This window comes from Podarcis tiliguerta (assembly GCF_965153285.1).
Source record: "Podarcis tiliguerta genome assembly, chromosome: 10".
In the NCBI taxonomy this organism is placed as follows: Eukaryota; Metazoa; Chordata; class Lepidosauria; order Squamata; family Lacertidae; genus Podarcis; species Podarcis tiliguerta.
In genome coordinates this window covers 18,500,035-18,516,870 of record NC_139543.1, presented here as the reverse complement: position 1 = coordinate 18,516,870, position 16,836 = coordinate 18,500,035, and the positions used below count along the sequence as shown (strand labels likewise).

The following is a 16,836-nucleotide window of genomic DNA, read 5'->3' as shown; positions in this document are numbered from 1 at the left end:
TGCTCACCGTTTCATGTTTGAAATGGTAAAGCTACTCCGATGTGACTTCAAGCCAACACTCCTACTGCTTGACATTTCCTCTGAAATGTGCTTTCGCAGTGTGGGATCAGAGATTTACTGTGTCCTCCCGATCTAGCAAAAACTAAAGTCCTTTAGGGCACAGTAAAGGTGTCAGCATTTGGAGAAAATATTCATCACTGTGTGAAAAACGAAGGCAGAACATGTTGTGGGAATGAATGCACCAGCCCAAAATCAGGAGGTTCACTGGCCCTGTGTACTTGAAAATACAGAGGCTGTGCTACCCAGTGATGAATATGGTTTGCAGCGTAAGCTTATGTAACTATAATACCCAAACTAGGATTGTTCAGGCAGCCTCTTTGCCCAAGAAAAACACACTTTGAAGATGATCTGTTTGACCTTAGAGGTTTGGACTATCACACTGATAGTAAAGGTAAAGGTACCCCCTGACCGTTAGGTCCAGTCACGGACGATTCTGGGGTTGCGGTGCTCATCTCGCTCTATAGGCCGAGGGAGCCGGCGTTTGTCCACAGACAGCTTCCGGGTCATGTGGCCAGCATGACTAAGCCGCTTCTGGCGAACCAGAGCAACGCATGGAAACACCGTTTACCTTCCCGCCAGAGTGGTACCTATTTATCTACTTACACTTTGATGTGCTTTCGAACTGCTCGTTTGGCAGGAGCAGGGACCAACCAACGGGAGCTCACCCCATTGCGGGGATTCGAACCGCCGACCTTCTGATCAGCAAGCCCTAGGCTCTGTGGTTTAGACCACAGCGCCACCCGCGTCTCTTATCACACTGATAGGATCCTACAAAAACAAGACTGCATAACCTGTTTTAACAGCTCCCTTCTATCTCCACCTTCTTCCTCATGGCTGTTGCCATGCAATCTGCATTAATAAATGTTTGAATTTAAGTGATTTATACCTGCAGTACTGACCTTGACCAAGCTTATCAGGACAGACCTGGGGATAAGATTGTTGCTCTGCAACAGGGCTTTCATTATCTTAAGATCATTCTTAAGGTTTTGTATATTATGTTAGATTAACACACAAAACCACCATGGAGAGTGACTCTGAATCATAACCAAATGGAGCCTAGAGGAGCAGCTGTAACATGAAAAGCTGACGATATTAATGCCTTTTGCCTTTTGATAGTTCTTTACTCTGGGCACTGTCATGTTCCCTCTGTTGATTGGCTTGTGTTTATGTTTTATGTCCCTCCCTTTATTTATTTAGGGGATTTTTAGCTCACTCTTCATTAAAAAATAATCTCAGAGCAGGGCGCAGGATAAAACAGGAACATATAATGCACAATAAAATCCTGGTACATAAAACCAATAAAGCAGTACACTCATCATCACAATGAACAACAGTACAAGCCAGAGCGGGAAGCCTACCCAAATCCACATCCAGTTTGGTCAAAGGCTTGGATCAATGTGTGCTTTGGCACCCAAAGCCCTGCAAGGTCAGTTCTAGATGAATCTGTGAGGGGAGGGCATTCACATGCCCACCAAGTGTCCCCCTTTTTTCCCAGGGGCAGTCCTGGATTTACAGAAGCTGTCCCAGTTTCTGATTTCATCCCAGAATGTCCCTTTTTCCTTAGGACACCCCCAGTGCTTTTTTTCCTCCTGGGGGGGAAGCAGGGGTACGCATACCCCTAAACATTTTGTGAATCTAAGTTTGGCCTCATTGAGGGCCAGAATTTCAATATGAATAGGAAAATGAGAGTACCCCTGAACATTTTTTTAAAAATAAAAAAGCACTGGACATCCCTATTTTCATCAGAGAAGTGTTGGAGGGTATGGAGTTGTGGAACCTCGAGCCAAGGGGATAAGTAACTATACAATCTTTATAATACATCTGCAGGCAGTCCTTTGTAGGGAAGTTTTTTTAATGTTTAATGTTTTGTTGTGTTTTTATATATGTTGGAAGCCGCCCAGAGTGGCTGGGGCAACCCAGTCAGATGGGCAGGTTGTGGTTGTTGTTGTTATTGAATAGGACACCCCTATTTTCATCAGAGGAATATTGGAGAGTATGCATTCCATAGCCCTTTTCACATGTTGCTGCGTCATCTGTCTCCAATTCAGCTGCTTTCTATGATTCCTTTTCTCCTTCCTTGCACATTTCATTTCACTTCACTCAAGTGGTTTATTAGATTCTGAAAGATACCATGGGCAGCCGGCTGCAACTAGGAAGACTTGGGGATTTAGTTCAGTCCACATTTTCTAAGTGAACTGACCTGACTCACACCTCCTAGACTATTATGCAGCTCAGAATGGAGTTATCCTTCAGCTTTCATGCAATTCTGAATTTTGTGAGATGGTCTCAAACCCAAAAAAATATGTTACCATAGTGTATATAAAAATATACATTTTAGATTACAATGCATGTTTTGGGAAAGGCGTATTTTGTGGAGGGAGAGGGAATAAAATGCATACAAATAGGCATATTTTTGTGGGGAGGGTTCTTTTTTTAAGAAGAATTAGAGATGGAAGCAGAAGCGGGAGGGCATAAACTTATGAATGAAAACATGTGAAACTGACGTTGATGCTGAAGTGGGAGGGCATGAATGAAACTCTGTGAAACTGACAGGAGTTGGAAATAGGCTGATCCACTCATCTCTAATTACAACCCAGAGAATGCACAACCACCTGAAAGTGAGAGGTGAGTAGTGGTGCAGTTAGGTAATTTTGGACCCTGAGATGACCCCATCTCTTCTCCAACCCTTGGGGATGGGAAATCTGAGGATCATGGGTTGGAGCCCCACATTGGGCAAAAGATTGCTGCTTATGTGGGCAGGGTGGTCCCTCCCCCTACCTGGCCTGATCACCTTGGCAACGCCTCCCCAGGCGAGATTGGGCAACTAGCTGAGGTAGGGGGAGACCTCCAGTGAAAGCTGGATCATAAAGAAGGCTGATCGCCAAAGAATTGATGCTTTTGAATTATGGTGCTGGAGGAGACTCTTGAGAGTCCCGTGGACTGCAAGAAGATCAAACATGTCCATTCTGAAGGAAATCAGCCCTGAGTGCTCACTGGAAGGACAGATCGTGAAGCTGAGGCTCCAATACTTTGGGCACCTCATTAGAAGAGAAGAATCCCTGGAAAAGACCCTGATGTTGGGAAAGATGGAGGGCACAAGGAGAAGGGGACGACAGAGGACGAGAGGGATGGACAGTGTTCTCAAAGCTACCAGCATGAGTTTGACCAAACTGCAGGAGGCAGTGGAAGACAGAAGTGGCTGGCATGCTCTGGTCCATGGGGTCACGAAGAGTCGGGCACGACTAAACGACTAAACAACAAAAAGGCTTTGGTCTGATCCAGCAAAGCAGCTGTTATGATCTCCAACAAAAACAATGGTGTTGCATATCAGTGCAAAAATGATCCTGGAGCTGTAATCAAACCAGGGATCGTAACAAAATGCCCATCTATAAACAAAAAAAGAGTTTTGTAGCTCAATTCCAGGCATGCTTCCTCAGAAGAAAGCCTGCACTGTTAGTTGTTCAGGGTGGAATCACATAGGTAATTAGTTGGAAATGTCTTTTCCTCTGGTATGGTTATTATTCCCTTGCCTTGCATGTAATGAAGTTTGAAGGCTTTAATGTGTCTTTGCTTATTTGATTATATGTATGCTTTTATTTTATTTGCTTTAAAGTAACTATGATATATTCTCCTGTGTAAAATGCAGTTTAGGATGATGCAATTTTTAGCAAATTACAGGTGGCAGATAGACAATATTCTAGGCAACTAGAAATCGCTTTAACAGATTAGACATATTTGGGACGCAGAGTGAAACTGACAGAATGATCCTTGATACTGCGGTTGTTGTCAATTAGTATCAAGTGTAAAAATTGCAGTTGCCTCAGAAATAGCATGAAGTTAAACATCATATATCTTCAGCTGTGAGAAAAGTTTCTTGGGGCAAAACTGTGGCGCCATCATTTATAATTATAAAACATTTCTAAGACGGCCTCGGTGATTTCAATGAGTTTGTTAAAAGGAGGGAGAACAAACCTGCAAAATAATGTTTTTAGACATTATTTTCCTTTTTTTTTCATTCTGCATTTCTGGCCTGTGTGAAGTGTTCCAGATGTAATATTGTGTCTATTTGAATGCCGTATTGTCCTGTGAGTTCATGGCGGTTGGACAAGGATCTTTGAGTCTAAATTCCCTTCCCCTCAGCTTCAGTTTACTATTTCTACAATGGAAATAACAGTGCATAGTCCAGCAAAAGTTGAATACTTTAAGTTCCATTGATTACAGCAGGAGGAATTTAAGCGTGTGTTTATGTCTCCCATTGAAATAACGATGAGCCTTAAAATTTCTGGCTAGATATTGACCATTGGGACATCAAGGACAAAGACAATGGAATTGCAAAGCTTGGAATTCTTTATAGAGCATAGATGGATAGATAGTGATTGTGGTTCAGAAATTATCTGGCCTTCTGCTTCTTTGTTTACTGCACAGTTAAAATATCATTGATTTGTAAAGTGGAAGTTGTAGTGGAGTGTTGTTGGCAGCTAAACTGCAAGAGCATCATCATGTGACTCACTTGAATGTTTAGCTAATCTATGAGAGGTTTATGTGACCCAGCCGTAATAAGGTCAACTAACCTACAATGCCATCACATGGGTAGGCTCTTAAGTATATTTGGGGGACAGAGCTGGATTGGGATATAAAAACTTTATGTGGGATCATCTTAACAGATGGTCCTGGTGGTGGGCAGGCCCTCAACCCAGTTCCCCCACCTTGGCATGGGTGGAGCTATTGCCCTCACACCAAGGTGGCACCACGATTACCCAGGGCTATTGCCCAATCAATTTAAACAGGGTGATCATGGGGAAAGTATAAAAGCGGCAGCGTGATGTGTGCCAAGCACCTGCTTCGCGCTGCCGAACACCCGCCCATCTTCCCTTTAATTTAGGTGTCCTCTGACCTTGCTTTGGACTTTGGTTGGTGGCCTGTCTTGGGATGGGGACCGGGTAGGAATTTTTTCCATTTGGCAAATTGGCACTGGCCACTTGGTTTTTGCCTACCTGTTAGCAACCATCACAACTTTGTAAGGTTTGGCGGTTAGGCATTGGCTTATAGTTGAGTGGGGGAGGTGAGGTCGGCCATTGCCTGACCCTCCATTGTCCAAGGGTATTCCGTTCAAGGAATCTGGGGCCTGGATCCTGTCCGAAGTCCGCTTGAGGGGCTAGGGCCATGCCAGGCCTCTGGGAACACCGGGGGAGATGCAGGCGGGTTCCCCCGAAGCAGCTCCCCTTTGGGTGGTTTATCCTTACAGACTTCCTGCAAAGGGGCCAGGAATCTGATATAGTCTTTTGCCAGTGCCTAAGCCAATACCGCTCACATTTCCTGTAATCAGTAAAGTTGTGGCCAAAAAAATTGTGCCCAATAACCTTAAACAAAAATTCCGTGTCTGTGTGTATTACTTTATTCTAATGGGGGTTGGCTTGAGGGTCTTGACACGCAACCCAATTGGTATCTGTCTTGGATCTGAACTGATTTTATGTATGTGTCGATCTTTTAAACTGTTTTTTTAATTATTCCCAGTTGTTGTCTGAAGTGCTTTTATAAAAGGAAGGAAGGAAAAACAGGTTTCAGATTTAGAGAAACCTGTTTTGTCTCTTTTCTTACGTGTTGAAGTGCTCAGCAAAGATCAAGTTGGTTGAAGTTCCAGTGATGGTCGTCAGTCCGCCAATAGTTGACGAATAGGCAATGCACAGGCACATGACTTTACAGATCATGTGGTCCCTTTTGTTTCGGTATTTTCTTCCGGTATCACTTGGTTCTGGAGTCTCCTTAAATAAGAAATGAAAAGAACAGTCTAGGTTTTCATTTTCACCTAGCGACATGTGAAACCTGCCCATCTTTGTTCAGAAATTGAATGGGCTGAGATTTTTGCAAATCGTTTTGGAGGTTTTAGATAAAACACATTGTAGAGTGAAGACTCTTTGAAATAACCCATGGTGTATTTCTGACGCGTGTAGGTTTTAAAAACTTGTTATTATTGTTCCTGGTTGATGAATCAGGAAGAATAGCAAATAATACATCCTAGAGTTCAAGTTGGCAAGAACAGCTTGGCCTGCAGAAACAGAAGCAGCCTCAGCTGCTCTTTCCCCTCCTCCATATTCGCGACTTGGTAAGTTTGTGAAAATATGAGAGAGGACAGAAGAAGGGGAAGAGGCAGATGGAAGATGCTGACACTGAGCCATAATGAGCAGAGGCAAGATGGAAGGGGGCTTGGCTCAGAATGCCTTGGGGATTATTGAACTAAGAGAGAGTGAGAGTTTCTAAACCGTGCCGTTTTATAAAATTCTTCTTCATCCGTAAGAACAGTCTCACTGGGTTGGGCTCCAGCACAGGTAGTGGGAAAACGCTCACAGGAGATGAAAATCTACATTCAGCATGGAGAAAGTATTCACCATAGAAGGCTTATTCTTCCCTCTCTGAGTAGTGTGAGGCTGTCACCATGAGCATCTGCCATTATGTGCAGGATTTGGCTTGGGTGTAGTGGTGGCATGCCAGGGCTGAATCCTACGCATGCCTGTAACTCCTCAAGATGGCCTTATTATGAACCCATGTACCTGAAAGTCACAATGAAATGGCTTCCCCACCACCCCAAAGACCTCATGAGAACAGCTCCAACTTGGTTGACCTGTAGGCAGGAGGAGGGGATATCCTTTTTTAAAAAAAGCCTTGAAGCATACTTTTTATCAGTGAAGCATTGACATGCCTCTGCCGCATCTCAAATGCTCGGTGATGCATTCAAAAATAATAACTACATCACTCAAAATAAGACAGCTCAAATACATGCATGGTAATTGGAAGTTCTTGAGGCAAATTTAGCTCACTGTAGCTCAACATCTCTCTTGGCTCCGAGCTTTGGGGTCTGATATTGATATTCAACCCATTCTACCCCATTCTTGTTTGATTTGAATGATCTCACATGGGGACTGAATTACGGAGCATCTCAAAGGGATCAGATATTTGTTAAGGTCTGTTAAAAAGTCTGTCTGATGCACAGGTTTTCACACCAGAATACTGGTAAATAGAAAGAGAAGAGAGTCATGTTTGCAGGTGGTGAGACAGGTTTGGTTGTAGCAAAATGGCGACAGACGTGTACGTTTAAAAGAAAAAATGCATTGATCTCTTAGGTAGGCACTCGTGGATGCTGTACTTTTGGTCCCAGCAGCCTGGAGTGCAGGGAGAAAAAGAGAGGGAGGAAAATGTATGAACACACAATTTTAAGACCACCACCCCCAGACTTCAACCACTAATGTCCCAGGGCTCATGCACACTTTTGTTTGATCCGCATTTTGATCACATCGTGTGCCGATTAATTCATCTGGGTCCGAGAGGTTTTCTCGTCGTTCCACAGCTGTGCCTTGTGAAAATCCCACCGAACCAGAACTTATCAGATGTGCAGAGAATTCAGGGAAGGCTTTTCCTTCGCTGAGCTTCAATTCGGCAGGTAAGATTTTTGCAAAGCACAACAACGAGAAAAGTTCTCAGGCCAGGGGGAATTAATCAGGGCACAATACAATCAAAATATGGGCCCAGTGAAAAGTGGGAGGAGCCCCCAGGCTAAGAACTTCAACCAAACATGGATTTCTGAGAATGAATTCATATAATTAGTTGGGTTTAGTGCATTTCTCCTTCCCTGTCATGTCCGTTTACTGAAACGTGTCAGGGAATGACTTTTTCATCCATGATGCACTTTAAAGACTCCAGTTACAGGGGGATGGCTTGGAGCCAGGGGTTAATGAAGCTGATCCGAGTCTCGAGATAAGAATTCACGAGTAATCATTACAAAGCAGAGTTACAAATTGCACCACAATTCTTGTTCCAAGACTTGCCAGTGACTTCACAGTCAGACTAGGGCCAGGGGTGAACTGAGTCCAAAGAGGAAGATCTAGGGGAAGGATCTCAGTGGGAGGGAATTGGTTTGGCGTGCAGAAAATTGCAGATTCTACCCCCAGAAACTCCAGGAAGGGCGGAAGAGCTGCTTTCAGTCAGTGTGGACAATACTGAGCTAGATGGACTTAGGTTCTGGCTCAGTTTAAGGCAATATTCCCATAAGACGAGGAAGAACATGGATGCAGAAACCAGTGGAGAATATTGCAGCAGGAACCATTAGTGGGATGGATTAACAGCTGGAGATACAAGGGCAACAGGCAGGGCTCAAGAAACCTGTCAAACCCAACAAAACCTATAGTATGACAACGCCTTTCTTAGGACCAACTGAAAGGTCACAAAGTCATGAGCAAGTCCTAACATTTGGTCCCTGACTTTAGGGACTTTTTTGTTTGTCCCTAATTACCACCATGTAGATTTTGGATTTCATCAACATGGCTAGCTGCATCCTTTTCTTTAATTTGGAGACTTCAAAAGCTCACTCACAATTTTGTATTATACCATATTGCAGATTACCCGAAAGGCAGGATACTAATAATTTTAATAAAGAAATAATAAATGTGTAGACCTTGGGGTTTTTTTGTCCAGTGGACCAACAAGACCACCTACATTATTATTATTTTTTAGTTATTTGGAAAGCCAACAAAACATTTCTCATAGTTGGAATTCAACTAAATAAAAAGGGAGATGTCTAATCAGGATTTTATAAAGCATGTTCTGCATCATGGAGAGCATGAGTTGCGGTAGAAGCTGCTAGGACACTCCAAAGTTGGGGACGGGCTAATTGATCGTTGGCCACTGATGCAATTGGGGCTTCCCTTGTTGTTGGGAAGAAGTTAATGTTACCATTTGTTGACTGACAGCCAGAAATGCTTAAACTCCTTACACGAGGCTAGGGCTTCCTCTTTTCGCCCGTGCATCAGATTGCCCGTCCCTCCCTCCCTAGAATTAGGGTTGTTCACTTTGACCTTGCTATGCCTGTCATGGGGTCATCTGCTCTTGGGGCAGGGGCCCAGTAGGAATTTTGTCCATCTGGCTGATTGGCTGGGGCCATTTGGTTTTTACCTACTGCGTAGCAAATCGTCACAACTTGTAAGGTTGCGGCTCGTCATTGGTTTATGGTTTGGTTGGTTGAGGGGCATGGATTGGCTGTGCCTGCCCCTCTAATTCTGCTGCTGCAAGGGATTCCGTTAAAGGAATAGGGGGCTAACTATTGCTTGTCCACTCTGACAAGGGGGCTCGGGCCATAGCAATGAGCTCCTGGTTGCATTTGGGGAGGGCTGAGGGCAGCTTCCCTGCTCCGTTGCTACCCCCAAGTGTATTCCCCCTTTCTGACTTTCGCATCGTGGGTAATGTCAGTCTGTCCCCCATGGGGGGGGGGGGGCAGATAGTCACAACCAATGCCTAAGCAACCAATCACATTTTTGTATTTTAATAAAGTTGTGGCCAAAATTATGCCAAAAACCTTAAACAAAAATTCTGTGTGATGTGTGAGTTATTGGGGTGGCCTTGGGGACCTCGACATGCAACTAAGGAACATTTTGCAGCAGTGGAGACTGTAATAAGGGGCACCCATTACGCTATGTTTTGAAAAGTTTCCACAATCTTCTATGAGACTCTGATTCCCTCTTGCAAGAGATCATTGTTTAAAATCATCTGGCAGCCCGACACGGACACGGGACGCAAAAAAATAAAATAAAAACAAAAGAATGAGAATCTCAGCCGGAGTAATTAAAACAAGTTATGCATCTGAATGGGCCAAAAGGGCAAACAACAATATCATATTTTGGCTGCTCAGCCTGAAATGGATCTCTACAGGGACTTTTCTTCAGCTCATCCTTCTAAAGAGAATGACCTGAACCAGTTGCTGCAACCCAAAAATTGGAAGGAAGAGTAGCACTCTTTCTCGTTTCCTCTTTCAGCTTTATGTGCTTTTCAAGGCTCAAATTAATTCTGTTGGACCTGAAAGAAGTGACCAGAGAGGGTTGTGCCCACAGCACTCTCTTCAAAATCCAAATGTGTCAATGGACCTAGAGAAATTAGTGACCCCGACCTACTAGGTTGATATCAAACCATAATTTCAAAATTAAAATGCCACGATTGCTGATGAAATACCTTTCCCTTCTCAATCTTGCACACAGTGTGAACCGCATGAGCAGACCCGTTGCTGTATCTGGAAAAAAGAAACATGCAGTGTTTATAAGTGATCTGCTGTGCTTGAGCAAACTGATATAATATACGTGATCAAAAATAAATTTTACCCATTAATTTGCTTTGTTTTCTCTTTCCAGTCAACTGCTTTGCATTCATCAATATCTTCTATTTTAAAAGAGTGAGGGAGAGGGAGAGAGGTGAAAAGTTGAATTTGAGGGCTTCAGTTTAGCTGGTCTTTCCCCAGGGAAGGTAAAGGTGGAAAACGCCCAACATCCCTGCGTACCATCGAGTTCCAACGCGTGATTGGTGGCTCCATTTGCGTGAGTCATTTCCAGGCCATCCACTTCAGCTTCAGCACTGATGATTTGCTGAGCCACTGCCTCTACGATGGGCATCACCATAGCAGCAGCGGAGGTGTTGCTAAGCCACATAGACAGGAAGGCACAGCTGATCATGAAGCCAAGGGTGAGCCTGAAATGAGAAGCACCCCCATGTATTACTCTACAATCAGCCCTCAGCTTAAAACAAAGGAATGGTTCTTTGCCATCAGAATGAGACCGAGTTGTCATCATCATCTTCATGAAAGAGTTACCATGCTTTCTGATTTGCTACTAAATGAAGCTTTCCATAATGTGGAACCACTTGAGCTCAGACATGTGCCAACCACAGCTGGTGTTTTGGTGCCTTTCAAAGATTTACCTGTGTTCTCAGGCTTCCACTGATGCTTAAAGGTAAAGGTAAAGGTACCCCTGCCCATACGGGCCAGTCGTGTCCGACTCTAGGGTTGCGCGCCCATCTCGCTCAAGAGGCAGTGAGTCGGCGCCGTCCGAAGACACTTCCGGGTCACGTGGCCAGCATGACAAAGCTGCAGCTGGTGAGCCAGCACCAGCGCAGCACACGGAAATGCCGTTTACCTTCCCGCTATAAAGCGGTATCTATTTATCTACTTGCACTTAAGGGTGCTTTCAAACTGCTAGGTGGGCAGGAGCTGGGACCGAACGACGGGAGCTCACTCCGCCACGGGGATTCGAACCGCCGACCATACGATCAGCAAGTCCTAGGCACTGAGGTTTTACCCACAGCGCCACCCGCGCCCCACTTAGTCCGTGATTAATGTTAGTTTGCCCCCAGATTGCTGCTGTATTATTATTATTATTTTTTGAAGAAGTTATCACTGTTTAAATGTTTTAACTCTTTTAAAATATAATCAACTCTCTTCTTATGTGCATTCCCTTGGGATGTTATATGCAAGGCAGTGTAAAAATACACACACAAATAAATAAATCCCGGAAAATAAATCCAGACACAGCACACCTGTGCTACTTACTTTAGTCAACAGGCTATACTGAGCTGAAAGTTGATTCAAGGGTAAATAATATACTCCAGGCCCACCAGTTGCTGTGACACACACACACACACACACACACACAAAAGGCAGATGAATGAGGCAGGGTTATCAAGTTCCTTGCAACATACATGTGTTAACACAGAATTTTCAGTCACTCCAGCGTCATAGGAGTCTTGTAAGGGAATGTTAGAACAACTGTTTTATCTCAAGTCAGACCACTGGTTCATCTAAGTCAGTCTTGTGTTTATAGTAGCTAGTATTGGCTCTCTAGGGTTTCAGACAGAGTATTTTCCTGAACCAGGGAGCTTCCGCATCATGTGCTTCTCACTGAGCTGCAACCCTTCCCTATGCTCACATGGTCAAGCTCCAGAATAACCTTCTTTGCCCTTCTGTACTCAGGAACCAGAGATTATGCACCCATCCAATTAAAATCAACAATGGGAGGAACAACAAAATAAGGTGCAGGGCAGGTTTGGCCCTTCAGATGTTACTGAAACTTCAACTCTTATCTTCCTTAGCCATTGGCTGTTGGGAGTTTTAGCTTAGTAACATCTGCAGGGAGGCACTGTTACAAAGAAAATGGATGACAAGACCTCAAAGGACCAGGCCATGGAGCTCATCTTTAGGAGAGATGGTTCAATCTATTCAGACAATAACAAAAACGGCCTTGTAAACTTTCTCTGGTAAAAATGCCCTAGATCACACCCCAACTAACTGCATAGTTATGGAGTAGATTCTGGTAAAGGCAATAATTAAAACGAATTATGAAAATTTACAAAAATTGTAGTTTCACCAATTGATGGTTTGTTTATTGCTGTGATAAAGCCTTTTCTAAGGATGGCAGGTTGTACAATGGACTCTCGTATATTTCGACACTCTGGGACCAGGGCTGTGTCTTCATGATTTATGATGTGTAAAATGCATGGCTACTTGGACAAGTCTCATTAGAACATCCTAAATTAGTTCAGTTCATCAGATTCCCAATTAGCTTGCTGGCTCAAAGTCCTTTCAGGTAAGCTGATGTTTTCTTACCTAACCAACAGACAGTTTATCTCCACACAGGTAGGCACTGAAAAACAGTTGCACGGAACCTGCACTCTCAGTTTCCAATTGTATGTGTGACAGCAGTACACTGCTAAATGGGAATCTACTTTACTCCCCAAACCAGTGCCCTGATTCATTCCTTTGCAATAGTCACTCCACATGTGCAACTTGGAACTATACTTTCACTGACTCCATGTTCTTGCTGTGTAACAGGGTAGGGAATCTGTAGCCTTCATAAGATGCTGGAGTTCCAGGATCGCTAACCAGCATGGCCAATGACTAGGATTTATGGTTGTTGTAGCCCAGTGGTGCTGTGGGTTAAACCACAGAGCCTAGGACTTGCCGATCAGAAGGTCGGCGGTTCGAATCCCACGACGGGGTGAGCTCCTGTCGCTCAGTCCCAGCTCCTGCCAACCTAGCAGTTCGAAAGCATGTCAAAGTGCAAGTAGATAAATAGGTACCACTCCTGTGGGAAGGTAAACGGTGTTTTCGTGCGCTGCTCTGGTTGGCCAGAAGCAGCTTAGTCATGCCGGCCACATGACTCAGAAGCTGTACGCCGGCTCCCTCGGCCAATAAAGCGAGATGAGCGCCGTAACCCCAGAGTCAGTCATGACCGGACCTAATGGTCAAGGGTCCCTTTACCTTTTTAGCCCAGTATAAGTTTCTCTTTCTATTTTGTTTTCCTCCTGCCTGTTCTCTGCTGCTTCAGCTTCTCTCCTCCTTGCACCCCCATTCAAGCAAGCCTTTTCTGGAAAGATTCTCCAGCCATTTCTATTTTATTTTTAGGCTGCTTCTCTGGGCAAACTTCCAAAACAACAAAAGAAAATGAGCATCATTTTAAAACTTTAAACAATCACTCCACCCACACCCACACCCTGGAAACAGCAAAACTCAGACTGGTACCCATTTAATAAACATCAATCTTGGAAGGGGTGTGGGGATGGTCTTCAGGGCCAGCCCAAAAATCTGCAATGTAGAAATTTCACACTGGTCCAGTAGAAGAGAATTTCATCACCATGGGGCCACCAAAGAGGAGGCTCTCCACCTTATTATCTAGGGGGTGAACATACCAGGAGAGACTCAAGTGGATATTAAAGGGATCAGCTATCTTCAGCAATGCTATTAGGTCTTCTGGATAGATTAGTATCCGTTCCTATTTCCTCACCAAGATTTCACTGCCAATTCTGTTTTGCTGCCATGTGGCCCAAACCATTCCAAATATGATACTCATTTCTTTGACGCTGCCAACTTGGTAACCTTGCATACTTCGTTGAAGTTGCTCCCACAGCACAGTGCTGGAGATGGCGAAAAACGATTTGGTCAAACTTTAACTCGTGAAAGCACAACCTTGTCTACGTAAGAAATGACTACGAGGTACATACATCACCTACACCATTTTTACTTCGTAACAAGTGGTCCTAGAATGGATAATTTTTACAAAGATTGCAGAGACCTTTGGAATCGGTGTGGATGGAAAGCATTGCATAAATGTTAATGATTACTTCAGGTAAGGTCAGGCTCCTTGAAAAATGCAAAATGCCTTTAGAAGTTATTTGGGTGGCACGACCCACATCCTGGCTGATGAAATCTCGTCTCCTCTGCTTGCTCCTACATTATAGGGGCACCAAATTGTGATCAGGTTACATTTCGGTTCTGGATAATTTCTGCCTATTATGCCTACCTCTTATTAAATGGATGATAGTCATTATTGCAAAAGGCTCTAGATGAGCCCAATTGAACCAGTTTATTTATTTTAAGGTCAGACTAAACATAGACTATTAATGGTAATTCTGAAGTTCTGAATGTGATGGTCAAAATGTCCTGCAAATAAATTTGAGGCAGTTTCAATCCTCATACAAAAACTTGAGGTCTGGAACAGAGCTCACAGCCTTTTGCCAGTTTAGCAAAATCTTGCTTAGAGGCAACATCCTTGCTTCTTCCAGGAACGGGGGAGAAATCCAACCTGTTCACTTCTCCAAATGATGTATTTATCCAACCAAAAAATTCATACTTCTTTGTTTTTTAGCAAAAATAAATTTTAAAAGCCACTTAGAAACCTAAATGACGTGAAAAGCGGGGTATATTATTAATAAGTAAAAAGTTATATTATCAGGGGACATGGCAAAAATGCAGAAATTAGGCCAAATTGCATACAAAAAAGTATGTATGGGGGGCCGTACAAAAAGCCATACTTTAAATATAATACAAACTCATCGTGTAAACTGAACTTAAGATTTGAAAAGTGAGAAACACAAAGGAGCTGAAATTGCCAGATCACCTGTCCATGCTTCTTCCACTTTTGGAATAAGGTTATGAAATCCAGTCCCTACTGGGATTTGTAATTTCTAGAACTAGGCAAAGGCAACTTTGCAAATTCTAGAAGGTATCTGGATATAACTGGATTTCATAAGCAAGGATAGGGGATGTAAACATCTTGTAAGAAGGCAAATTCCATATTTCTCCTCCCCCTCTCTTTTGAGGGGGGGGGAATACACTATTGCTGTGTGTATGTAACAAAAGAATGAAGGCAGGGATGATTTACAGCAGTGGAATGTGATGCTGAGATGCTGAGTGGAGTCAGGGTGAGTAAGAGGTGGAGAAAGTCATCTGAGAATGACAGTCAAAGAGGAGGAGTTTGGATTTGATATCCCGCTTTATCACTACCCTAAGGAGCCTCAAAGCGTCTAACAATCTCCTTTCCCTTCCTCCCCCACAACAAACACTCTGTGAGGTGAGTGGGGCTGAGAGAATTCAGAGAAGTGTGACTGGCCCAAGGTCACCCAGCAGCTGCATGTGGAGGAGCGGAGACACGAACCCGGCTCCCCAGATTACGAGCCTACTGCTCTTAACCACTACACCACACTGGCTCCCCAGACTTTGCATAAAGAGAGGAGTGAGTGGATAGGAAGGAGAGAGGAGAAAAACTGGTGGGTTAGGATAACTGCTGAAGAGGGAAGTCAGTGTGTTTTGGCAGGGATGGGGAACCCGTGGCCCGCCAGGTGTTGCTGGACTCCAACTCCCATCAGCCCCATCCAGAATGGCCAAAGATCAGGGATGATGGGAGCTGTAGTTCAGCTACACCTGCATGCTCTGCATCCCTGGGCAAAGGTGTTAAATAGAAGCATTATTTATTATTTTACATGCAACAATGCCTTGTTCTGTGTTCTTTCCCCTACACACATAAGATGGAGGATCCTAGGAAGCCATTTCTCATTGCATATGCTGGTTTGGGCTTTTTGAAAGCAGAGTCCTGCTTGTCTCTGCAATTCAATAGATGATGGTAGAAGGGCATTTGTGGGGAGGTTAGAAGCAGTCTGGCCTCTGTGGGAGAGTGACCCCAGTGACCTTTAGGGGCCAGGGCCTTGAACAGGAACCGGGAACCTCACTGAATATATGAATGTGCTTGTTGGCTAGCCAGTCCTGTAGTGGAATGGGAGATTCTAATACAGTGGTACCTCAGGTTACATACGCTTCAGGTTACAGACTCCGCTAACCCACAAACAGTACTTCAGGTTAAGAACTTTGCTTCAGGATGAGAACAGAAATCGTGTGGCGGCGGTGCGGTGACAGCGGGAGGTCCCATTAGCTAAAGTGGTGCTTCAGGTTAAGAACAGTTTCAGGTTAAGAACGAACCTCCGGAATGAATTAAGTACGTAACCAGAGGTACCACTGTAAACTGATATATATTTTTTAAAAGGTGGGGAGGGGGAGGGACAGAAACTGCCTGCAGAGAAGAAAAAGAATTCTTCAGAAAAGAAAAGGGGAAATAAAGGAACTGCTTTATTGCAATCTCTTTTTGATAGCAAACAATTTATAAACCAGCATTCAAATGATCATTATGTACCCAGAGTGTAAAATTATTCCCAATAGATTTGCGGTTTGAAAACTGACTGATGATCCTTGTTCTAAAGTGGATTTCAAAAGACGATTCCACCTCAGTTTCCCCTCATCTACTCTGCCTACGACCATTTGAAATCCATGCAGATGGCTTCATTTATCACTAGGAAAGGTTTCAGTATTGTTGGCCCCGGTAAGCTGGATGTAAATTCTGAGCGGAAATGGATAAGACACCTACATGATCTGAGACATTCTCCTCAAAATCTCTTGCTATTTCACAAATGAGAAGGAGGCTGCCCTCTTGGATCACATGCCATTATGATGTGCCTCTGCAGGGACTTTTTGGGTGCACATCTCAGGTTACTTGCTGCTTTAATGACACTATGACATGAAATGACATAACCCGACTGAACAGACACAGCAGCATTCCTCTGCCTGCGATATTGCTGGGCAATAAAAACCGATGTGCACCAGCCAGCATAAACAATGGTTTAGAATTATGAGAGTTGGAGCCC

General features: G+C 43.9%; 1 protein-coding gene across 1 annotated transcript in view; it reads right to left on the bottom strand.

Moving 5' to 3' along the window:
* SLC13A1 (solute carrier family 13 member 1) overlaps positions 1 to 16,836 on the bottom strand; it is a 95,041-nt gene that overhangs the window by 23,564 nt on the left and 54,641 nt on the right. Inside the window, exons 5-8 of the mRNA XM_083399765.1 lie at positions 10,376 to 10,563; positions 10,200 to 10,257; positions 10,054 to 10,111; positions 5,659 to 5,822 (exon numbers count right to left, since the gene is read on the bottom strand). Of these exons, the coding sequence (XP_083255891.1) occupies positions 5,659 to 5,822; positions 10,054 to 10,111; positions 10,200 to 10,257; positions 10,376 to 10,563 (468 nt within the window). The remainder of the gene's footprint in view (positions 1 to 5,658; positions 5,823 to 10,053; positions 10,112 to 10,199; positions 10,258 to 10,375; positions 10,564 to 16,836) is intronic.